The sequence below is a fragment of the Carcharodon carcharias genome, chromosome 17 (assembly GCF_017639515.1).
Source record: "Carcharodon carcharias isolate sCarCar2 chromosome 17, sCarCar2.pri, whole genome shotgun sequence".
Classification (NCBI taxonomy): domain Eukaryota; kingdom Metazoa; phylum Chordata; class Chondrichthyes; order Lamniformes; family Lamnidae; genus Carcharodon; species Carcharodon carcharias.
In genome coordinates, this window is record NC_054483.1 from 97,812,041 (window position 1) to 97,838,468 (window position 26,428).

General features: G+C 42.7%; 1 protein-coding gene across 2 annotated transcripts in view; it reads right to left on the reverse strand.

Annotated features, from left to right (window-relative positions):
* Nucleotides 1-26,428, reverse strand: part of sh3pxd2aa (SH3 and PX domains 2Aa) — a 528,636-nt gene that overhangs the window by 6,946 nt on the left and 495,262 nt on the right. For both annotated transcript variants that reach the window (XM_041210524.1, XM_041210526.1), the window contains 2 exons: nucleotides 14,865-15,214; nucleotides 3,127-3,176 (listed from right to left, as the gene is read on the reverse strand). In XM_041210524.1, the coding sequence (XP_041066458.1) occupies nucleotides 3,127-3,176; nucleotides 14,865-15,214 (400 nt within the window). The remainder of the gene's footprint in view (nucleotides 1-3,126; nucleotides 3,177-14,864; nucleotides 15,215-26,428) is intronic.

Below are 26,428 nucleotides of genomic sequence, written 5' to 3' on the forward strand. Positions count from 1 at the left end.
ACAAATATGAAATTGTTCATTAATTTTTTTGCTTCCATTTATTGTAGGATTCTTTTCCATGTAACAAGCCATTCCCTAACTAAGGATGTAGCAAGAAACTGCTAACAGCCCTCTGCTAAATCTGGTCTTACCTGACACCAACAAAAGGGCTAGTTGGTCTGGAACTATTCAGATATGTACAGGAGTTGGTCATTTGACACATTTGTGTTGATTTTTTGCTAAAGCAATATAAATCCCAGTGGCCCACTCTTTCCTTGGTCCTGTGTTTCAAGTATTTCCCCAAACTCTCCCACATAACAACAGTATCTACTGCTATGGCAGGCGGATGGTAACTGCCAAGCTGCCCAATTCCCAGAGAGATACTTGAAGCAGCTGCCACAACTATTTGCAATTTGTACATATTTCGAGATGCAGGCTTTGAATTCAGTAAAAAGGCCACCAAGTTTTATAGGTTTCTTACAAAACTAAATTAAACCTTTATTAATAAAAGAAATGATTTTAAGCACATACATAGACCTACAAATTACTACTAAGATAACTTCTAAATCCCCTAACTAATCTAAACCCCAGTTACACTTTCGTTAAGACAACAGTGGGACACATAGGTTTTTAAAAGACCCAGGCAAAGTAACACACAATACCCTGAACAGTCAGATTCAAAGAGTTTTTCTCAGCTTCAGTTTATTGTAGACAGCAACTTGAGACGTAGATGCTGGAGACTTTTTACACTTACGTTAGATCTTAGAATTCCTGACCTTACACACAACCTTCGCTCCTTTATACATATTTTCCCCTTTAAATGCAAATTCCCATTGTTTCACTACGGGCTGAATTTTTCTGTCGGCAAGAAGGGGGTGGGGCCCACTTGCTGACGTGAAAATGACGTGGGATGATGTCAGGGGGAAAATATTAATCAAATCTCATAGCTTTCTCTGTTCTATCAGAAACAGTCTCAGTACCTCAAGTCTCTTCTCATCATTGTAGTTGTTGATACCTGGGTATCGTCCTGGTCAATCTATGTTGGCCCCTATTAGCTTTAATGTCCTTTTCTATCATGAGATACAGAAACCTGCCCACAATAATTTACAAATTCATCACTGCTTATTCCTGTAGTCTGTGCCTCTATTTATATCCCAAAACTGAACTGTCCACTTTTATCTTTAGCCAGAGTGGTGAATCTATGGAATTCATTGCCACAGAAGGCTTTGGAGGCCAGGTCATTGAGTGTACTTAAGACCGAGATAGATAGGTTCTTGATTGGTAAGGGGATCAAAGGTTATGGGGAGAAGGCGAGAGAATGGGCTTGAGAAACTTTTCAGCCATGATTGAATGGCAGAGCAGACTCGATGGGCCGAATGGCCTAATTTCTGCTCCTATGTCTTATGGTGTTATGACTTTATCTACCTTCACTCGTGTCTTCTGGGAATAATGTACTAGCAGGCCCAGAGCTCTCAGTTTATAACCTTCAACACCTTTCACTGGAATGTATATTCTCATTGTTTTGTTGCGTTTCTCCACCAGTCTATGGCTTCAGAAGGAAGCAGAGGCTAGAGTTTTAGGGTGTTGCTCAGATTGGGAACGTGTTGATAGTGGAAGTGGTGCATCCCAGGATCTGTGCCTAGAAACATAGGAATAGGAGTAGGCCAATTAGCTCCTGGGGCCTGTGCCATCATTCACTGAGATCATGGCTGATCTGCAACCTAATTCCAAATTACCTGTCTTTCCCACATCCCTTAATATCTTTGATTAACAAAAGTCTTTCAGTCTCAGGCTTTAAATTAATAATTGATCTTGCAACAATTGCCATTTGTGGAAGAAGGTTCCAAGCTTCCGACACCCTTTGGGTGAAGAAATGTTTCCTAACTTCACTCCTGAAAGGCCTGCATCTAATGGTTAGAGTGTGCCCCCTAGCCATTGGAAATAATTATTCTCCATCTAACCTATCTGTTCTCTTTAATGTGCTGGAAATTTACATCAAAACACCCCTTAAACTCCTAAAGTTCAAAGAATGCAACCCTAGTTTGTGTAATCTCTTCCTGCGCTGTTTCTTCTTGGTATATAGAGATATAGACTTGGGCATGTGGACCATAATATCAAATTTGCTTATGACACTGAAATAAGCGTGTTAAAGAACAACAAATGGGACTGAAGAAGATAGCAGGAGGCATTGACATCCAGCAGCTTTTTCCAGTGAAAAAGAGTAACAGATAGGTGATGTCCTTGTGAGGGAAGAAAGAAATAAGAGCAGGAGAAGACCATACAGCATATTGAGCCTGCTCTGCCATTCAGTCTGATCATGGCTGATCTTAGGCTTCAGCTCCACTTTCCTGCCCACTCTCCATATCCCTTGATTTCTTGAAAGACCGAAACTCTGCCTATCTCAGCCTTAAATATTTCCAATGATGGTGCGTCCACAACCCTCACATCCACACAGAAAGTGCCCCAAGGTGCCAATGAGTGTCTCTCCTTGTTTCTTTGTTGGTTTGAACAGAGTGAAAGGGCTGGCATTCAGGGGTTGTTCCTCCAGTAAATCCAAAAATGAAAGTGTCTCAACTAAAGTAAAGTGAACACAAAGTGGATTAAACCAATTAGAAATGAGCCAGTACATGGCAACCCAAGCTAAACCAAGCACAATTAAATCAATCAATATAGGGTGCAAAGTGAACTAGGCAAAGAACCCAAACTAAACCTTCAAATTCAAACTTGTATAGTACAAATAGAATCAAATTAAGTGAGCCAACGTATTACAAATGGAAGTAAAATGAAAAGTAGTCCCAGCACTACACCCCAATGGACAGATTTTTTAAAAATTTGTTGATGAGATGTGGATGTTGCTGGCAAGGTGATCACTTATGTCCATCCCTAGTTGCTCTTGAAAAGGTGGTGGTGAGCCATCTTCCTGAACTGCAGCAGTCCATCTGGTGTAGCTACACCCGCATTGCTGTCAGCGAGTGAGTTACAAGATTGTGATCCAGTTACAATGAAGGAATGACACCATAGTTCCAAATCAGGATTCCCATGAGCACTTGCTGCCCTTGCCCGTTTAGGGGCACAGGTTATGAGATTGGAAGGTGCTACTGAAAAAGTATATTGTTGATGTGACAGTAAAACAAAAGCAATACGTACCAAGCTGGCTTCTCTGCGTGGTGGCGGCTTCTGCCTTAGGTTTGGGGAACCTGTGAAAAGAGGACAATATTGGTACTTATTGAAGAAACAGTTTTAACTACAAGGCAGTCTGGGGTCTCTTCAGACGACAAGTAGTTTGTAAATATTGCATCATTAGTCAGAATACTGAGTGGAAATGATATGCATTGATGCATAGTGGGAAATATTACTGAGGGCTGTACATTGAATGATGCCTGCACTCAATATTAGCCAGTCCAAGGTGGCCCAGGAAGGAGCTGCAATTCAATGTGCTCACACCAAGAGAAGGGAAACAAATTAAGCAAATTTTAAACAAAGAAAAATACAGCACAGGAAAAATACACCCTTCGGCCCTCCAAGCCTGAGCCGACCATATTGCCCGTCAACTAAAACATTTTGCACTTCCGGGGTCCGTTTCTCTCTATTCCCATCCAGTTCATGTATTTGTCAAGCTGTCTCTTAAACACCACTATCGTACCTGCCACCGCCTCCTCTGGCAGCGAATTCCAGATACTCAATACCCTCTGCGTAAAATACTTGCCCCGAACATCTCCTCTATGGTTTTCTCCTCTCACCTTAAATCTATGTCCCTAGTAATTGACTCTTCCACCCTGGCAAAAAGCTTCTGACTATCTACTCTGTCCATGTCACTTATAATTTTGTAAACTTCTATCAAGTTGCCCCTCAATCTCCGTTGCTCTAGTGAGAACAATCCGAGTTTCTCCAACCTCTCCTCATAGCTATTAACCTCCAGACCAGGCAGCATCCTGGTAAACCTCCTCTCACCCTCTCCAATGCCTCCATATCCTTCTGGTAATGTGGCGACCAGAATTGCACGCAATATTCCAAGTGTGGCCTAACCAAGGTTCTATACAGCTGCAGCATGACTTCCCAGCTTTTATACTCAATACCCCTGCCAATGAAGGCAAGCATGCCATTTGCCTTCCTGACTACCTTAGCCACCTGCGTTGCCACTTTCAGTGACCTGTGGACCTGTACACCCAGATCCCTCTACCTGTCAATGCACTTAAGAGTTCTGCCATTTACTGTATAATTCCTGCCTGTGTTAGACCTTCCAAAATGCATTACCTCGCATTTGTCCGGATTAAACTCCATCTGCCATTTCTCCGCCCAAGTCTCCAACCGATCTATATCCCGTTGTATCCTTTGACAATCCTCTTCACTATCTGCAACTCCTCCAACCTTAGTGTCGTCTGCAAACTTACTAATTAGCCTCTGCTAATTACATTTTCCTCCAAATCATCTATGTATACTACAAACAGCAAAGGTCCCAGCACTGATCTCTGTGGAACTCCACTAGTCACAGCTCTCCATTCAGAAAAGCAGCCTTCCACTGCTACCCTCTGTTTTTACTTGAAGTTTCAGAAACATGAAGGCTTAGAAATTCTGCTGTGTCGCTAAACAGCTTCTGCAGCCTCCAAAATGGTAGGCAGAACATGCATGCTCTTTATGAGTTGGAAATGCAATGCCTGCCATATTGGTAAAGGCCAAAAAAAAGGCTTCCAGGGCCCACACTTGAGATTGTGTGCACATGCAAGTAAAAAGACCAACATCTGCTGAGGCTCCAACACAAGACTGGTTTGCCCTAAGGCAGCCAACACCAAGCTTACATGCAGTCTAATAGCCAGACCCTAAAGAGATTGTTAGATCACCTTCAAAATAAGTAGGTTTTTAAAAAAACTTACCTGTATGGGGCATCGGCAGCAGAAATGTTAAGGGTGCTGCCAAAGGCCATGGTCCACAGCAATGATTTATAAAGTGGAAGAATTATCTCAATGTTTAGACTCAATGTTGAGCTTTCAATACATCCCAACAAGTGATTTGCTTTACACACTTCTAATGAGCACTGTTGTAACTTATTGTCAACTTATCATCAACCAGGATTTCCAGATCTCTTTCATTTTCCAAGCAGATGATTTTCTTTCCGTTGTCCTGACGTGAGGCTTTTTGCATCTCTCTACATTGAATTTCATCTGCCACCTGTCTGCCCAATACCCAAGTATATTCAAATTCTCCTGTAGCTTATTCTGTTCAGCTTTGCTGCCGACCAATTTCATTAGTTTTGCATCAGCTTCAATTCTGGCCATTGTGCTTGTAACTTTTAGATCTAGATTTTATATGAAGATGGTCCCAAAATGGACCTTGTTGAACCACAATGATAATATGCTCCCAGGTTGAAGATAATCCTTATACAATCATAACTGGGTCAAAAATCCCAGATTGTTCTATCCTATAAGCATTGAGAAAGCACCTTCTTAGCTTTTACCTCCTTGACACATCTGTGTAATTAATAAGGCTCAAATTAGCAAATTGTACTTGGCATAAGCTTAGTGTTCAAAAGTCTTAATTTGTACATACTATTGGGAGGTTTTAAAGAAAGTCTTTAAGTTGGCATTTCTTTAAGTGCTAATATTGTAATGTAACTTCAAGAAAGAACATGTGAAGTTATGGTGGGGAAACAATGGAAGCAATTCCGAGGGACAGAATTAATCTACACTTGGAGAGGCAGGGATTAATGAAGGACAGTCAGCATGGTTTTGTTAAGGGAAGGTCATGTCTGACCAATTTGATTGAATTTTTCGAAGAGGTGACCAGGTGTGTAGATGAGGGCAATGCATTTGACGTAGTCTACTTGGACTTCAGCAAGGCTTTTGATAAGGTCCCGCATGGGAGACTGATAACAAAGGTAAAAGCCCTTGGAATCCAAGGCAATTTGGCAAATTGGATCCAGAATTGGCTGAGTGGCAGGAAGCAGAGGGTGGAGGGTGTTGTTCTTGTGATTGGATGCCTGTGTCCAGTGGAGTTCCACAGGGATCAGTGTTGGGTCCCTTGCTGTTTGTGGTATATATAAATGATTCAGACTTGAATGTAGGAAGGTTGATCAGTAAGTTTGCGGATGACATGAAAATTGGTGGGGTGGTAAATAGTGAGGAAGATAGTGTTAGATTACAGGAAGGTGTAGATGGGCTGGTCAGGTGGGCTGATCAGTGGCAAATGGAATTTAATCTGGATAAGTTTCAGGTGCTGCACTTGGGCAGCACAAACAAGGCAAAGGAATACATGATGAATGGTAGGTCCCTGGGAAGTAACGAGGATCAGAGGGACCCTGGTGTGCATGTCCACCGGTCCCTTAAGGTAGCGGGACAGGTAGATAAGGTGGTTAAGAAGGCATATGGGATACTTCCTTTATTGACCGAGGCATAGAATGTAAGAGCAGGGAGATTATGCTGGAACTGTATAAAATGCTGATTAGGCCACAGCCAGAGTATTGCGTGCAGTTCTGGAATCTGCATATAGGAAGGATATGATTGCACTAGAGAGAGTGCAGAGGAGATTTAGCAGGATGTTGCCTGGGCTGGAGACTTTTAGTTATGAGGAGAGATTGGGTAGACGGGTTATTTTCCCTGGAGCAGAGGAGATTGAGGGAGGACATGATTGAGGTGTATAAAATTATGAGGGGCATAGATAGGGTAGACAGGAAGGAACTTTTCCCCTTGTTGGAGGGATCAATAACCAGGGGGCATAGATTTAAAGTAAGGGGCAGGAGGTTTAGAGGGGGTGTGAGGAAGAATTTTTTCACCCAGAGGGTGCTGGGAATCTGGAACTCACTGCCTGAAAGGGTGGTAGAGGCAGAAACCCTCATAACATTTAAGAAGTATTTGGATGTGCACTTGTGATGCTATGGTATACAAGGCTATGGACCTAGTGCTAGAAAATGGGGTTAGAATAGTTAGGTACTTGTTTGACTGGTGCAGACTTGATGGGCCGAAGAACCTTTTTCTGTGCTGTAGATCTCTATGACATATTTGGGCTCCAGTGAGTCTAGTATTAGCAGGTTGCAATGGTGATTGGCTAGAAGGATGACTTGAGGGCTAGATGTACCAGGAGCTCCAGCCAAAAGGATACAAGTTGAGGGAGCCAGAAGCACTCTTCCCATTGTTCATGAATTACAAATATTTCGTTAGAAGTTGAGGGTTGTGTTGACACAGGTGTTTTTAATTTAGTAATTTAGCTGACTAGGCCAGCACTTGTTGCCCATCCCTAATTGCCCTTGAGAAGGCGGTGGTGAGCTGCCTTCTTGAAATGCTGCAGTCCATGTAGTGTAGGGGAGTTCCAGGATTTTGATCTAGTGACAGTGAAAGAGCTGTGACATAATTCCAAGTCAGGATTGTGTGTGACTTGGAGCGGAACTTCCAGATGGTGGTATTCCCATTCATCTGCTCCCTTGTCCTTCTGCATGGTAGAGAATGCGGGTTTGGAAGGTTGCTGTAGATAAAGCCTTGGTGAGTTGCTGCAGTACATCTTGTAGATGTTACACACTGCTGCTACTGTGCATTGGTGGTGGAAGGAGTGAATGTTTAAGGTGGTGGGTGGGGTGCCAATCAAGTGGGCTGCTCTGTCCTGGATGAAATAGACCCGAAAAATCCCGGGATCCATGATATGACAGGCCGACATGCACTGAACTTGTGTACCGTACCATGTTTCAACATGTGAAATGCTAAGTATTAACCTTTTTTTTATTCATTCATGGGATGTGGGTGTCACTGGCTAGGCCAGCATTTACTGCCCACCCCTAATTGCCCTTGAGAAGGTGGTGGTGAGCTGCCTTCTTGAACCGCTGCAGTCCATGTGGCATTGGTACACCCACAGTGCTGTTAGGAAGGGAGTTCCAGGGTCTTGACTCAGCGACAGTGAAGGAACAGCAATATATTTCCAAGTCAGGATGGTGAGTGACTCGGAGGCGAACTTCCAGTTGGTGGGGTTCCCATCCATATACGAGAATACGAGCAGCTAGGGGTTAAATTAAAAAGCTAAACCAAAAAGGTAATAATCTCTGGATTACTACCTGAGCCACGAGCTAATTGGCACAGGGTCAATAAGATTAAAGAGGTAAATGCGTGGCTCAAAGATTGCTGTGGGAGAAATGGGTTTGAATTCATGGGACATTAGCACCAGTACTGGGGAAAGAGGGAGCTATTCTGTTCAGATGGGCTCCACTTGAATCATGCTGGGACCAGTGTCCTGGCGAATTGCATAACTCGGGTTGTAGATAGGGCTTTAAACTAAATAGTGGCGGGGGGGGAGGGTTCAGCTGCATGGGAATATAAAAAATCAAAGTTTAAGGAGAAGGCAAGAGTGCAGGTTAGAAACGAGGCTGATTGTTACCAAAAAGTGAAAGGAAGGGACAGAGTGTGTAAACACCATATTGCACCAAAGAATCATATAAGAGCAGGGAAAATTGACAATAGGGCAAACCTAAAGGCTTTGTATCTTAATGCGCATAGCATCGGAGTTAACAGCGCAAATAGAGATAAATAGGTATGATTTGTTGGCGATTACTGAGATGTGATTACAGGGAGAACAGGTTTGGGAGTTGAATATCCAAGGGTACTCAGTGTTTCGGAAGGATAGGCAGGAAGGAAAGGAGGTGGTGTAGCTTTGTTAGTAACGGAAGAGATCAGTGCTATAGTGAGGAATGAAATAGACACTGGAGAGCTAGATGTAGAGAGAGTCTGGGTTGAAATAAGAAATAGCAAGGGAAAGAAATCCCTGGTGGGAGTAATCTATAGGTCCCCAAACAGTAGTTCAGCAGTAGGGCACAGTAGAAACCAGGAAATACTGGGAGCATGTAAGAAAGGCACAGCAATAATCATGGGTGATTTTAATATGCATATAGACTGGACTAATCAAATTGGCAAGAGTAGCCTCGAGGGAGAATGTATTAGAGGTTGTTTCTTGGAGCAATATGTTGTGGAGCCAACCAGGGAGCAGGCTATTCTGAATTTGGTTTTGTGTAATGAGATGGGATTAATTAATGATCTCATAGTAAAGGATCCTCTAGGGAAGAGTGATCATAGTATGCTAGAATTTCAAGTTCAGTTTGAGATCGAGAAACTTGAGTCCCACACTAGTGTTCTGGAGTTAAACAAAGGTAACTACATAGGCATTAGGGTAGATTTGGCCCCAGTGGACTGGGCAGGAAGACTACAAGGTAGGATAGTTGATGAACAGTGGCAGATATTTAAGGAGATATTCAATTCCTCCCAAGTAAAATATATTCCAAAGAGGAAGAAAGATGATAAGAGGGGGAAAAAGCATTCATGGCTAAGCAAGGAAGTTAAAGATAATATAAAGGCAAAAACTAAGGCATACCAAATTGCAAAGGTCAGTGGCAGGCTGGAAGATTGGGAAACCTTTAAAGGTCAACAAATGGTTACTAAAATAATAATAAAAAGAGCAAAGGCAATTAGTAGACGCAACAGGCATGCATGCTTCTGAACTGCTCCTTCATGCATAGTGACCACAGCCAATCCATCTGTTATTATGCTGGATAAGATTTCACATAACAAAAGGGAGAGAGCCAAGACTGGTGGGGGAACCCCAGAGTTGTGGGCCTTCTCACCATTTAAAAAACAGGCCGCTGAGCTGGCTGGTGAGGGCAGGGATTGTTCCTGCGCACAAGGTGAGACTGGCCTCCCAACAAGCCAGTGAGGGTGCATACAGTGTTCATTGACAACCTGTGGGCAATGAATTTGAATGATCTTTAATGTATGAGCCAGCCTATTCAATCACTAATTCTCTCTTCTCTCTATTCTAGGTGCCAGTATAAAAAAAGGGGGAGGATGGCCTCAACAGGAAGACTCTGCCCCAGTCCCCAGACCACCTCTGAGGATGAAGCAGACCTACCCTCAAATGAAGAATTGCCACTGCGTTCACCTGCACCCAGTACAGATACACACACCTTGGTGGGACCTAGTTTTAGATTAGGTTCGGGATCACAATCTGGTGATTACCTCATAGACATGTGTCCACAGCAGGCGGAGACAGTGACAGTTGAGGTCTCTGACACTTGGAGGATTGCTGGAAACATGACCCCTAATGAGACTGAGTCTGATAATGAGCCTCTGGAACCTGCCCTAAGAGAAATGTTGGAGATGCAGGGACAGGCAGGGGAACATCAGGCAGTGTTGTCAGAAGCCATCGGCAGACTGGAACGAAGGATGGAGGAGTCCATTTGTCCATGTTCTGTCTGATGTCGTGGCTCCAGCATGAAAGCGCATCAAAGTCTCCATGGGAAGGGTGGCGGATGCCTTGGAGACCCAGGTTCGGCCAGATTTGTGCTCCGACCTGCACACTATCGCTCTAGCCTTGTGTGCATTCCAGAAGTGGCTAGGCCAGGGTGGGATAGCGTACCTCAACTTCCCTCCAGGTGCCCCTTCTCCTCAAGAAGTCAGGGAAGGGCATTAATTCTCACATATTCTCACCACAATGAGTTGCCTTTATTTCCACATCTGCGACATCAGCAAAGGCACATCGTATGTGACAATGGTGGTTGGCCAATACACCTGTTAGCCTTAAATCTCAGGCAGATATTATTTGGGCTCAGGAGAATTGCTCATCAAGGTTAGTGATTATCCTGCTGCTGTTGCACTGATGTCTGTTGTTTGTAGATGGCACAAGTATTTATCATGACTATTGTTATAATCGTTTTTCCAATGTGCAGTTTGCAATGGTGATTACTTTGTTGGTGAGTTTTTGGAAGTGGCATCAAACGACGAACCCCATAAATGTCCATGCCTCTCTGCAGGTTGTTTTGCCTCTGTGCTGAATGTCATTCCATGCTTGGTTCCCACTCTTCCCATGCATGATGCTGAACTAGGGAGGTTAGGGTCAATTGTCAGGGAAAATTACAAATGTCTGCAGGAGGGGTATGATTGTGTGTGTCAGAGGTGTGTGTTCATCTTGATGAAGCCATCTCCTAACCTGTGAGGATCTTGCATTGCTCCTGGACGGTTGCTTCGCAGTGTTTACGTGATCCTTGTGTCAAGGCAAGGCACCCAACTTGTTATGGAATTCATTGCCTGACTATGCCCTAAATCACTGAGTGCACTAAGAAAGAATTAGCATTTGAGAGCTGGACCATGTGGAGGACTGTGACACTTTGAAAGCGAAGCTTTTGCACATCTCCTAAGTCCTCAGCAGGATCTATGAAGGGGAGATGTTGTTATTGGCTGTTGTGTCAATACTGACTGGGCCACATTTCTCCCTAATGCAAAGCTCATCCAGGACAGAAGCATGTCAGGCTCCTGACGATTGCCGGGTCCTGAATGTAACTAATCAAACTATCATCCTGGTAAGGCACTCTCTGTGAGGACAATGCAAACAAACTTCGCAGCTTTGGGGGCATGATCACAGAAACACAGAATTTTAATGGCTCAGAAGACCATTTGGCCCATGATGTCTGCATCAGCTTTCCAAATGAGCATTACGACCTAGTGCCATTGCCCCGTCTTTTCCTTGTACCCTTGTAACTCTTTCAAGTACAAACCCGTTTCCATCTGTTTCAGATGAAGTTACATTGTTTCATAGTTTGCCATTGTGAGATTTGAACTCTTGATCTTGGGGTTACAAGCCCAGTACCATAACCACTTGGCTATTTAGGCCAAGCCCTGTACCCTTGTACCCCTGCACATTGCTTCTATCAAATAATCATCTAATGCCCACTTGAATGCCTCAATTGAACCTGTCTCTACCACACTTCCAGGCAGTGCATTCCAGACCCGAACCACTCGTGTGTGAAAAAGTTTTTTTCTCAGGTTACATTTGCTTCTTTTGCAAATCACTTTGAATCTGTGCCCTCTTGTTCATGATCCTTTTACGAGCAGGAACAGTTCCTCCCTATCTACTCCGTCCAGCCCCTTCATGATTTTGAACACCTGTATCAAATCTCCTCTTCGCTTTCTTCCCCCCAAGAAGAACAGTCCTAGCCTCTCCAGTCTATCTTCGTAGCCGAGGTTTCTCATCCCTGGAGCCATTCTTGTAAGCCTCTTCTGCACTCTCTCCAATGTGTTCACATCCTTCCTATAATGTGGCCCCAGAACTGTGCACAATACTCCAGCTGAGGTCTAATGAGTGTCTTACATAAATTCAGCATAACCTCCCTGCTTTTGTACTCTAAGGCCCTATTAATAAAGCCCTGGATACTATATGTTTTATTAACTGCCCTCTCCACCTATCCTGCCACCTTCGATGATCAATATATATATACACCCAAGTGCTTCTGCTTCTGCACCCACTTCAAAATTTCACCCCTTATTTTATATTGTCTGTCTATGTTCTTCCTCCCAAAATGCATCATCTCACGCTTATCTGCATCAAACTTTATCTGTCACCTATCTGCCCACTCCACCAACTTGTCTATGTCCCTTTGAAGTTCTACACTGTCCTTCTCGCAGTTCACAACACTCCCAAGCTTTGTATCATCCGCAAACTTTGGAATTTTCCCTTGCACACCAAGATCCAGATTTTTAATATATATCAGGAAACGCAAGGGACCCAATACCGACTCCTGGGGAACTCCACTGCAAACCTCCCTCCAGCCCAAAAAATATCCATTGACCATTACTCTCTCTTCCTATTTTTCAGCCAACTTTGTATCCATGTTGCGACTGTCCCTTTTATTCCATGAGAAATAACTTTTCTCACAAGTCTGTTGTGTGGCACTGTGTCAAATGTCTTCAAAGTCCATGAACACCACATCAAAAGCATTACCCTCATCAGCCTTTTCTATTAGCTCTTCAAAAAACCCCAGCAAGTTAGTGAAACATGATTTCCCCTTTAGAAATCCATGCTGGCTCTTCCTTATCAACCCATATTTTTCCATGTGACTACTAATTCTATCCAGAATAACTGTTTCAAGAATCTTGCTCACACTGAAGTTAAACTGTAATTGCTGGGCTTATCCTTACAAACTTTTTTGAACAAGGGTGTAATGTTTGCAATTCTCCAGTCCTCCCCTGAGTCTAGGGAAGACTGAAAGGTTATGGCCAGTGCCCCTGCATTTTCTATTCTCACTTCCTTCAAAGTCCTTGGATGCATGTCATCTGGTCCCAGTGCCTTGTCAACTTTAAGTACCGACAGTCTATTCAACACTTCCTCCTTTTCAATTTTGAAACCTTCTAGTGATAGAGTTTCCTCGCCTGTCACCATGGCCAGGGTAGCATCTACCTCCTTGGTAAAGACGGATGCAAAGTAATTATTTACTACTTTAGCCATGGCCCCTTCATCCATGTGTAAATTCCCTTTTAGGTCCCTAATTGGCCCTACTCCTCCTTTTACCACACTTTTACTATTTATATGCCCATAGAAAACTTTGGGATTTCCCTTTATGTTGGCTGCCAGTCTTTTCTCATAATCCCTCTTCGCTTCTCTAATATGCTTTTTCACCTCTGCTCTGAACCTTCTGTATTCCTCTTGGTTCTCAATTGTAATTTCTACCTGACACCCATCTTAAGCTTTTTTTTAAATCTTAATTTCTATCTCCTTTTTCATCAAGGGATCTCTGGATTTGTCCTACCTTTCCCTTACGATGGAATATACCTTGACTGTGCCCAAACCAATTCTTTTTTTGAAGGTAGCCCATTGTTCAGCAACAGCTTCTCCTGCCAATCTTTCGTTCTAGTCTATGTGGCCCAGCTCGTTCTTGCCCTATTGAAATTGGCTCTTGTCCAATTAATTATTCTTACTCTGGATTGCCTATCGTTCTTTTCTATCATCATCCTAAAACGTACAATACAATGTTCACTATCTCCTAAATGATGTAGGGTTACAGATCACTGTGTCCTGATGTACAAAGGATGACTAGGGGTCAGTGGCAAGATGAGGCCTCTGCATTATGCAGTTATGAGAGCTGGTGATGGGAGAAATGGAGTTCTCCGGATGCTGCTCCCTCTTGAGATGTCCAAGCACAACCACTGGCGAATGTTATTTGTGTACGGGCTGACTTATTAAGCTGGTGTCATACTGACATGAGTGTATCCATCTGCTTGAAAGCTGCCATGCCCACTGACTTGACAATGCCATGATTGAAAGGACTGTACTATATAGAGTTGCTAAAGGACATGCGCTAAGGAAGTGCTAATCATATTCCACAGCAGCCACATGTTGCCAAGGTTACTATGCCTTCTATGGATGACCCCATCGTTAGAGCAGAAGATTAGTAATGCTACTTCCATGATCATTGTGAGATTTCTGACCTTTCCTGAGATGTCCAAGCTGAGAATGAAAGTGTTACGTCCCCTGTTGTTACGACCGGCCTTCAACCCACCTTGCAAGTCGAGAGAACAGAATTCCAAACTATTTTTCCAGCAGCAAGAAACTGAAAGCACTGGCGGGATGAGGTTTCATGTCTGTTTTTAAAAACTTTAATAAATTTCATGTAATATTTATTAACATGTCCCATCTCATGTGGGGGGGGGGACGGGGGACATGTTAATACTTTTTTTATTTTGCTATTTTTTTAGGTTTATTAAACTTTCAGTGCTCTCCCTGAGGCAGCACTTAGTCTCAGGGAGCAGTGCGCTCTTTCGCGCGCATGCATGAAAGAGCGCACTTTGACAGTTGGGGAATCCCTCTCTCCCCCCCCACCCCCGCCGGCACAGGAAGCGTATAGCATTCCCTGTCGGGCAGGCCACTGGGTGGGCCTTAATTGGCCCGCCCACTCAAAATGGCAGCGGGGCCCGTTTCGGCGGCAGAGTTCAGCTGCCCGCCCGCCGCTGAGCCGGTGGGGCCCACCTGCCTGTCAAGGGCTAAATTCTGCCCAGTGAGTGCAAGATTTTAGCTCAGGAAATTGGCAAATTGTAAACATTTTTGAATGCTGGAGTTATGTTTCATAAAGAGAAATCATTTCAATCACCTACCTATCTCTGCTCTCTGTGGGGCGACCCTGGCAACAGCTGGGGATCCCGGTGCTCCGCGGCTGAGTTTATTTTCTGGTGTCGTCAATACAGTTGCATTACCATTGGTCTGTTCGCAAAGCAGCGGAAGGCTGATTTCCTTTGCAGTTAGTGGAGGATGGTCATAAAGGTTGGATTCATTCTCTGTCTGAACATCCTTTTCACTGCATGTTTTTTTGTTCAGCAGGTTACTTATCTCCATTATGTTTCCAATTATCTCCACTGGCCCAGTAAGAGGCTTTTTCCTCACAGCAAGTTCATCCTTGACTTTTCTTAAGTAAGATGCTGGTGCCCATCCCTCTTTCCCTTGATATCTGTAAAAAGATGATTTACAAACTGATCAATTACTGTAAATAGCAAGCCTTAAACAACCAGTGACACAGAACTGTTCTGAGATATACTGTATTGTAGCTGAATATAATATCCATTCAATCTAAAATTGTGCCTCTTGCCAAGCAATGTAAAATCATGGAATCTTTACAGTGCAGGAGGCCATTCGGCCCATTGAGTCTGCACTGGCTCGCTGAAAGAGCAATCTACCTAATCCCACTCCTCTGCCTTATCCTCGTAACCTTGCACATTCATTATTCTCAGAAAGCAATCCAATTTGCATACCTCGATCGAACCTGCCTCCACCACCCTTTCAGGAAGTTCGTTCCAGACTCCAATCACCCTTTGGGTGAAAAAACTTTTCCTCACATCACTTCTACTCCTTTTGCCCATTATTTGAATCGAGGCCCTCTAGTTCTTTTCTTTAATACATATTAATTCATGGGATGTGGGCATCACTGGCTAGGGCAGAATTTATTGCCCATCCCGAACTGCCATTGTTCAGAATTTAAATTCCACCATCTGCCATGGTGGGATTTGAACCTGCGTCCCCAAAGCATTACCCTGAGTCTCTGGATTACTAGTCCAGTGACAATACCACTATACCACCGCCTCCCCTTGATGTACTCTAGAGTGGGAACAGTTTCTCACTATTTACTCTGTCAATCCCAGTCGGGATTTTGAATACTTCTATCAAGTCTCCATTCAGCCTTCTTTTCTCCAAGAAAAACAGTCCCAACCTCTCCAATCTATCCTCATAGCTACAGTTCTTCATCCCTGGAATCACTCTTGTGAATCTCCTCTGTACTTTCTCCAGTGCCTTCACATCCTTCCTCATGTATTGCTCTCAGAACTGGACGCAGTACTCCAGATGAATCCTAATTAGTGACTTATACTAGTTCAGCATGACCTCCTTACTCTTGTACTTAATGCTCCTATTAATAAAGCCTAATATACTATATGCTTTATTAACTGCTCTCTCAACAGCCATCTTCAATGACTTATGTATATATACACCAAGGTCCCTTTGTTCCTGCACCTCTTTTAGAGTTTCCCACTTTATTTTATACTGTCTTTCCACGTTCTTCCTGCCAAAATGAATCACCTCACACTTCTCTGCATTGAATTTCATCTGCCATTTGTCTGCCTAATTCACCAATATGTCCTTGTCCTTTTGAAGTTCAAGACTGTCCTCATCACAGTTGACAACACAGCCAATCTTCGTATCATCTGCAATTTTTGAAATCATGCCCTGCACACCACAATCTAGGTCATTAATATACCTCATGAAGAGCAAGGATCCCAACACTGACCCCTTGGGGAACTCCACTACAGACCTTCCTCCAATGTGAAAAACAACCATTTATCACTACCCTCTGTTTCCTGTCAGTCAGCCAATTTCTTATCCAAGTGCCTACTTTCCCTTTTAGTCCATGAACTAGAATTTTGTTCACAAGTCTATTGTGTGGCACATCAACAGCATTGCTCTTATCAACCTTCTCTGTTACCTCCTCAAAAAACTCCAGCAGGTAGGTTAAAAATGATTTTCCCTTAATGAATCCATGCTGGTTTTCCTTGATTATCCCGCACCTGTCCAAGTGACTATTTATTTTATCCTGAACTATAGTTTCCAGAAGTTTCCCTACCACTGAGGACAAACCGACTGGTCTTTAGTTGCCAGCATTATCCTTGCACCCCTTTTTGAACAAGGGTATAACGTTCAGAATTCTCCAGCCCTCCAGCATCTGCCCTGTGTCTAAGGAAGACTGGAAGATTATCACCAGTGCCTCTGAAATTTACAATCTCACCTCCCTCAGTATTCCAGAATGCATCTCATCCAGTCCTGGTACCTTATCAAATTTAAGTAAAGATAGCCTTTTTAATACCTCCTCCTTCTCAACTGTAAATTCCTCAAGTGTACCAGTTACCTCTTCTCTCACCTCAGCCTGGGTAGCATCCTCTTCATTTAATACCTCCATTACTTTTCCTGCCTCCACATTCAAGTCTCCACTTTTATCTCTAATTTCTTTGACCACCCTTTTATTATTTACATGTTACAGAAGACCTTAGGATTTCCTTTTATGTTAGCTGCTAGTCTTTTTTCAAGCTCCCTCCTTGCTTTTCTTATTGGTTTTATCACTTCCCCTCTGGTCCTTGTATGTTCAGCCTGATTCTGCATTGTATTTTCTACCAGACATCTGTCATACATGCACTTCTTCCTTTTCATCTTCACCTCTATCTCACTCATCATCCAGGCTGTTCTATATTTATTTGTCCTACCTTTCTCCCCTCAAAGGAATATACCACAACATTGTATGTAATACTCTCTCTTTGAAGATGGCCCATCGTTCAGCCACTACCTTTTCCACCAACATTTGATTCCAGCCTACTCGCCTCAAATGCATTCTCATCCCATTGAAGTTGGCTTTCCCTCAATTAATTATCCCTGCTCTGGATTGCTCCTTGTCCTTCTCAATGGCCAACTTAAACCTTATGATACAATGATCACTGTACCCTAAATGCTCTCCCGCTTATTTAATCCACCTGGGCCAACTCATTCCCCAGAACCAGGTCTAATAGTGCCTGCCCTCTCATTAGGCTGGAAACATACTGCTGCAGAAAATTATCTTGAACACACTCCAGGAACTCTGATCTTCTTGTCCCTTTGTACTATTCCTATCCCAGTCTACATCAGGATAATTGAAGTCCCCCATTATGATTACTTTATAATTCTTGAACCTCTCTGTAATTTCTTTGCAAATTTGTTTCTGTACATCCCTTCCACTAGTTGGTGTTCTATATTCTACACCAATCAATGTTATTGCATCTTTTTCATTTGTTATCTCTAGCCAGAGAGATTCTGTCCTTGACGCCAGTGGAACATCTTCTCTCTCCAGTACTGTAATGCCATCTTTAATCAATACTGCCACTACCACTCCTCCCCCACCTTTTCTTCCTTCCCTGTCTCTCCTAAAAGCCTTGTACCCAGGACCTCAGCTGGAATACTGTGTACAGTTCTGGGCACCATATTATAGGAAGGATGTGAACACACTGGAGTACAGAAGAGGTTTGAAGAGGTTCTTACATAACAAGAATGGTTCCAGGGATGAGAAACTTCAGCCCAGAGCTAGATTGGAGAGACTGGGACTGTTCTCCTTGGAGAGAAGAAACTTGAGAGGAGATTTGATAGAGATGTTCAAAATTATCAGGGGGCTGGACAGGGTAGATAGGGAGAAGCTGTTCCCACTCGTAAAATGATCAAGAACGAGGGGGCACAGATTCAAAGTGATTTGCAAAAGCAAATGTGACGTGAGAAAAAACTTTTTCAATAATGAGTGGTTCGGGTCTGGAATACACTGCCTGGAAGTGTGGTGGAGGCAGGTTCAATCAAGGCATTCAAGAGGACAACATTGATTATTTGAATAGAAACAATGTGCAAGGGTATGGGGAAAAGGCAGGGCACTATGTCATAATGCTCATTTGGAGAGCTGGTGCAGACATTATGGGCCAAATGGCCTCCTTCTGTGCCATTAAGATTCGGGGATTGTGTGAAACTGTTGGCATTGGAGCAGGGGTCCAGTCTGCTGTCTCCATCGCTGAACAAAATTATACCATGTCAGGGAGATATGATAATTTCCAGAATGGTATTGGAATTTATTGTAAAATAGAGTAATAGTGGGATGTGCCTGTGTGTGTGTGAGAGACTTAATTGAATGAGAAGCAGCTAGTCTGGGTGCTTTAATGTAAGAAGAGAAGTGAGGGTTGAAATGTTAATTAGGTAAACATGGGAAGTTTGAGAATGTGAAGTGTAAAGGGAACATTTGCATTTTTAAACAAACTATAGTGGCTTGAATTCAAAGGAGAGGGTGTAATGTATACATAGCAGAATTAGTGAGAAATAGTATGTTTATTTATTTTTCCTAAAGATTACTGGTGGAATTGGTACTATGATAGATTTTTTATTAGTAAAGGGGTAAAGTTCAAAAGGCATCGTGAAACAATGGGAATCTGCATTCAAAGAGGGGAATCTGCATTCAAAGAGGAAAATATGTATAATGGAGAGAAGACTGTTTGTAAGGGAGTCAATTTAAGATCCAAGAAGTGTGAAAAAGCCTGCAACCTGTATGTACCAAACTGCTGCCTCCAGGGACTGAAGTGAAGGAAACTCACTTTGAATCTGACTGTTCAGGGTATCATTTACTTTGCCTGGGTCTTTTAAAATCTATGGGGGGGATTTTCCGTACCCGCTCGCCTCCGCGATCTTGCAGTTCCGCTGCAAGTCAATGGGCTTCTGGCTGGGGTGCCGCTTCGCGTGCGGCGGGTCCCACCCATGACAGGGGCCGGAAAATCCCAGCCTATGTGTCTTACTGTTGCCTTAACGTAAGTGCAACTAGGAGTTAGATTGATTAGGAAATTTAGAAGTTATCATAGTAGTAATTTGTAGATCTAAGTACGTATTTAAAATAATTTCTCTTATTAATTTGGTTTTATAAAAACCGCTAAGATTTGGTGGTCTTATTACTGACTTCAAAGCCCACATCTTAAAACATACAAATTGAAAATTAGTTATGACAGTTGTTTCAAGTTTCCCTCTGGGATTTGAACAGCTCAGCATTTACCATCTGCTATGTCGTAACACCAACAGGCTAACATAACAGTGTTTGAGCGGGCATCTATTCGGCTTCCCTCTCCTACCTGCAGACACTCTCTCTCTCTCCTTCTCTCTATGTGTAATCTGTCCTTGGTATTTGGCTTTTCTCATCAGTAAGTTCCATGTTTGCTCACCTCGCATCACAATATTCACCATCTTTGGCATAATTCAGACAAGAGGTAAGCTTGGATTTCAACAAGGCAATTATTCTTACAGGCATGTTTTTACAAGTGAAGAGGCACTGATCAATTGTGTATTTTCTTGGCTTTGCCTTTTGGGTCTCAGGAGGGTGGGGGCGGGGGGTAAAAATGAAGCTGAGCACAGGGCCCCACCAACTGTAAATCCGCCACTGCTTCAAGAGGGCTCGGATAGGCTAAGTGAATGGGCGAGAACATGGCAGAAGGAACATAATGTGAACAAGTGTGAAGTTATTCACTTTGGTAGAAAAAGCAAAAACACAGAGTATTTCTTAAATAGTGAGAGGTTGGGAAGTGTTGATCTCCGAAGGAACCTTGGTATCCTTGTTCATGAGTCACTGAAAGTTAGCATGCAGGTGCAGCAAGCAATTAGGAAGGCAAATGGTATGTTGGCCTTCATTGCAAGAGCATTTGAGTACAGGAGTAAAGATGTCTTGCTGCAGTTACATAGAGCCTTAGTGAGACCTCACCTGGAGTTTTGTGTACAGTTTTGGTACCCTTATCTAAAGAAGGATTATTTGCCATAGAGGGAGTGCAATAGAGGTTCACCAGATTAATCCCTGGGATGGTGGGATTGTCCCATGAAGAGAGATTGGGAGATTGGGTCTGTATTTCCAAGACTTTCGAAGAATGAGGGGTGACCTCATTGAAACTTACAAAATTCTTACAGGGCGTGGCAGGGTGGATGTAGATAAAATGATTCCCCTGGCTGATGAGTTTAAAAACAGGAGAAATAATCTTAGGATAAGGGGTAGGCCATTTAAGATGGAGATGAAGAGGAATTTCTTCACTCAGAAGGTGATGAAGCTTTGAAATTCTCTACCCCAGAGGGCTGTGGAAGTTCAATCATTGAGCATGTTCAAGACAGAAATCAATAGATTTCTGGAGACTAATTACATTAAGGAGATAGGAAAGTGGAGTTGAGGTAGATGATCAACCATGATCTAACTGAATGGCTGATCAGGCTCAGTAAGTTGAGTGGCCTACTCCTGTTCCTATGTTTCTTTGTTATTTCCGATGCCTGGGTCGATGATGGGTGGGCTGTCCTGTTCTATTCTTATTTGACTTTTCTGTAGTGGTTTGATAAAATGGCTTGCTAGGCCATTTCAGGGGGCAATTAATAGTCAACCACATTGCTGTGGGTCTGGAGTCACACATAGGCTCCAACATCAAAGATACTCAAGGCTGAGATAGATTGATATTTGGCCTCTCGGGGAACCGAGGGAAACGGGGAGTGGGCTGGAAAGTGGAGTTTAGGCCAAAGATCAGCCAGAATCAGCAGACTCCAGGGGCCTTATGGTCTAGTCCTGCTCCTATTCGTTATCTTCTAATGTTAATACCTACATGCAGACAGAGATTTAAGGTGATTGGAAAAAGCAAGAGTTGACATTAGGAAACAATATTTTTTAATGTGAGTTGTGATCTGCAGTGTACTGCATGAAAGTGTGGTGGAAATCGATTCAACATTAAATTTCTAAAGGGAATTGGACAAATACTTGAAAGGAAAAATATTACAGGGTTATGGGTAAAGAGCTGGCTGACCCCAAACAGGCAGCGTAGACATGATGAGCCAAATGGCCGCCTTCTGAGCTCTATTATTCTTTAATCTTAAAGTCCAAGGATCACAAAAGTACAACTTTTTCTTAGATAGAAATAACATTTTGGTTATTTTATGGGAATCTGGGCAGTCAGTTTTATTCATTAGACCTTAAAGTACAGCATGCTGAAATAACTGGAATCATCTTTAATTGGTCAAGTATGCAAGACAACAACTAGGTTGCAGGAACACCAAGGTAGAGATCACCAGGTGCTCTTAAGTGGGGCCCAGGGTTCAATGATCACAATATTTAGATTGTTTTGTTATCAGAACAATTAATTTAAATTTTAACCTCTGGAGCTAATTTTGAAAACCTATTGACTGTAGATAGGTGGAGACCAACACTCAAGCTAATCAACTCTTTCAGACAATGAGTGACTCCAGGAGCTTGCTTCTGGAGTAGCAGAACTCCAGACTTCTAAGTCTCAAAATATACCATTTAGCTTAGTAATAAATCCATTGCGAAAGTGAATGGAAAAAAATCAAATGATATAATGTTGGTGAATGAGAGCAATAGAATCCAGTTGGTGCTAAATATTAAACTGCTATAAATTCCAAGGGTTTTGGAAAGGACCATCATGCTTCATTGCTGTTTTGTGATTTCTCCACAAGTGCCAAACGCAACATTATGCAATCCCTTTAACATGCCAAACAAATGACAGCAGGTATAACCATACCTCCAGCCTAATCTGGCCCAAATAAAACAGGGTCATACTTGGATTAATTATATAATAGGTCTAACGGCTGATTGACTGATTTCCTCGCTCACTCACGCCACATTGAATGGAGAGTCACAGAAAGGCAGTGTATCAGTAGTCGCTGTAAGAAGGGAGAGTAGCAGGCCACAGGAGACTCAGTCCATCCCACCCCCCTAATGGAAACAGGCAGGGACGGGACAAAATGAAAATAGAGTCACAAGTTGCAGTTAAGACCCAAATGCAGAGATGGCTGAAAGGACCGGAAGACATATCTTCACCACGACAGAGTTCCTGAGAGACAACTGCAATAACAAGCTTCTGCCTCGGGAGGAGCTCGGGCTTGGCTGTTTGCACCATTTGAAGTCCGCCCTGCCTCCTGTAACCTGATAGTTCCTGACACTGTGTGGGTCCCGTTTGCCTCCAGGAAAATTGCTGATATTTGCCTCATTAGCGACTTCACTGCCTTCCTGCCGCCGCCGCTGGTAAATTGCCGGTATCAGATGCAGCCTGCCCTGGGGAAAGCGGCCGGAGGCAGGATATCCCGCCCCACACTGCTGCAATGGGCTGCGAAAATTCCTCCTTAGGACTTTCACCAGCATGTAATGCACCTTGACCTTTCGTACTGTAATCTCCAACCCAGCGTTAGAACCAAATATTATTAATTATTATAATAGCAATCCTAACCCTTTGTTCCACATGCCATCCAAAGGAGTCCATCTGAATGAGCCAGAGTGATGGACAAAGGCATCTTTTAGCTGTGAACCCTGATATTGAGAAAGGAATGCACCTTAATGAGGATTTAATAGTGTAGATAGATGAAGTAACAGGAAATGTACAGCAGCAGGAGAGAAACCTTGCTGTATATTCTTGCTTTCTGTGTATAATGAGGTAATTTGGCAGCAGTCACCGTTACTGTAATCAAAAGCAGAGACTCGGTTCAACTATTAACTGAGACAAATCTATCTGAGTTCTAAAAACAGAAGAATATTGTATTAGTGCAGTGATAATTCCTTAAATGCGCAACCCACAGTTGGTTACCTTCCAACTACATAAATCAATGTGCCAAACAGACCGTCTGAATAAAAGTTGAATGAATACAAAGATGTTACAGCACAATTCAAACTGTTTTTTTCTGAAAATCAGACAAGTGAACAAACAAAACTTCACTGTGGCCCAAACCAAGCTTTGCTTTTGCAAAATGCAGGCGACGAACATACAAACAGGTTATGGAGTGAAATACCCGAGTGTCTGCAAGTCACTTCCTGCCATCTGCTTTCCAGCTCTGAAATTCTGGAATTACTCCAGAGGGGAATAGTGAGAAAAGGAGACAGGAAATGAGGAATCTGCTGACAAAAGCATTCTGGGAGATATGTTGGATGTGTTTCAGTAAAAGGCAGCAAGACTGGCTGTTGAGCCCAGATACCAAAGAGCCCAAATTCCCTCAGTGCACATTTAACACTGATATTACAGCTCAAAGAACAACAAAAGCAAACTCAGGAATAGAAAGCAGCGACTGTGCCTGCACAGCAATCAGAATATAAGGCCCCACCAAAAAATTACAATTAGATTTCATGTGGTCAAGCATTTTATGCTCAAATTTGTCAAGAAATGTTTCAACTTTTCTTCATTGCATTACTGATGGTTTTAACATCTCCCTGCCAGAAGTATTAATCTTTGTAGTCACTATCAAAACTGAAAACCTCTATTAAATGTCATCTGCACCAGAGAGATAGGTCCAGTATCTCAAATCTCTTATTATAGTTTCCCAGCCCTGGCATCATCCTGGTAAATCTCAACTGTGTGCTCTTTAAGGCTTTAAATAAGCAACAAAATAGAGCTGGAGGGTAACTGGAATACATGACCAGGAATGATTACTCAAATAAAATTAAGTGGAGAGAAAACAAAAGAAAGGATATGTAGGGTTACAGGGAGAAGGTGGGAGAATGGAACAAGGGGAGTTGCTCATTTGGAGAGCCAGTGCAGACGTGATGGGCCTGTGAGAATGGATTTAATTACTTATTGTCAAATTTTGTAAAAAAAATAAGGCTGGATGTCTGTGTGTGTGTGCGCACGTGTGTGTGTTTTAATTAAGCTGGGCAAGAGGTTGATAGGAGTTGGGTTGTCTGGGGGTTTGGAAATATGAAAAGGATAGAGGTGTTAAGTTTAGGCAAAAGTAAATAGGTTAGATCTAACATTTGCATTTTTTAGATAAGTTGAGAGGTTGGTTGAATTTCAAGGGGGAGTCAGAGGTCCAAAGGAAAATGTTTGCACCTTGCAGGAGCTCATGGTTAAATAGTAGTGGTGATATGTTTTTGTTGACAAGGTGGAAACATGAAAGATCTTACATTTGGAATGGTTTGAGTTTCAAAGAGGTGTGTGAGCACAATGGGATTGAGGTGAAAGGGAAAAGTGGTATATTAGAGTTACCATGGATAGCTGTTGAGTTAGAGATGGCTGTAAAGCTGTTAAGCTGGAAATGGCTAAAGATAGCTGGAGCTGTTTGAACTGTTGAGAAGTCTTGGGCTGCAGCAGGCAATTTTAGTGAATTTCACCATGGAGTGGAAGAGGGTAAAGGTCTTGTGGCACACCTTTATTGAAGCTAAAGCGGTTTGCCTTGTGTAATATTTATGGATTTTATATTTAAACATTTATAAGAGAGTGTTGCCTGGAAAGAGTTTACTTATGGGTTTGACCAAGTGAGAGTTTTGGAGGAATGTTTTGTAAGACTAACCTTAATTGTGTAACTGCAATATTGTGTGCTTAAGTTTTCTTCTCTTTCTTGTTAATAAAATTTTTACTGTTAATTTTTAAAAAACCAAAGTGTTATTGGACTTCTTACTGCTGAGATCAGTATGTCTTCTTCTTATTATCAGAATACAAAAAATTATATTGTGGCCCATAAGTCAAGTTTCCCTCTGGGATTTGGTTTGCGCAGTAATTAACCCGGCTGTAGTCATAACAGGCCAAATGGCCTCCTTCTGTGCTTTACCAGTTCTGTGATTCTGTGATCTAAAAGGTTACCCATTATTTCCCCATGATTTTTCTTTTCGTTGACTTAAAGGGGATGATAAATTGGACAGGGTGTGTAATAGACAACCAATCCACTACCACCCGATTCATTATTCCACTCGTATTGAATATAATTAAAGTACAGTTTCACAAGAATCAATCGCCCATACTATATATGTAAGCTTACATGGTATGCATTAGCAAGCTAAAGCTATTATGAGGAAAGGTGGACGACAGCAGGATTCATCCTAAACTTACCTGATGACTACATACAAAGTTATAGAAGGGCACTTAGATAAATCAAGGTAACCTGGCAGAGTCAACATGATTTTGTGGGAGGGCAATCATGTTTAACTAATTTATTGTAGTTCTTTGTAGAAGTAACATGAGCTGTGGATAAAGGGGAACTGGTGGATGTACTATACTCAGATTTCCAGAAGAAATTTGATATGGTGCCACATCATTAGGGGAGGTGATGGTGTCATGGTATTGTCACTATACCAGTAATCCAGAGACCCAGGATAATGTTCTGGGGAGCTGGGTTTGAATCCCGCCATGGCAGATGGTGGAATTTGAATTTTATATGTAAAAAAATTCTGGAATTAAAAGTCTAATTATGACCACATTGTTGTAAAAACCCATCTGGTCCACTAATGAAAATCTGCTGTCCTTATCTGGTCTGGCTTACATGTGGCTGGCTCTTAAATGCCCCTAAAGGGCATTTCAAAAAGGAAATGGGGAGGGGACAGACTCAACATGTTCCCTCCAAGGTGATAGGAAGGAGGAACAAGCCCAGAGAACCATGGATGACCGGAGATATTCAGGTTGCGATGAGAAGGAAAAGAGAGGCTTTTAACAGGTACAAGGGAAGCAAATCAGCAGAGGCATTAGTGGAGTACAGACAGTGCAGGGTGGAGCTTAAGAAAGCAATTAGGAGAGCAAAGAGGGATATGAGAAAGCTCCGGCTGGTAAAAGTAGGGAAAATCCCAAGATAGTATATAAGCATATCAATGGGAAGAGGATAACCAGGGAAAGAGTAGGGCCCA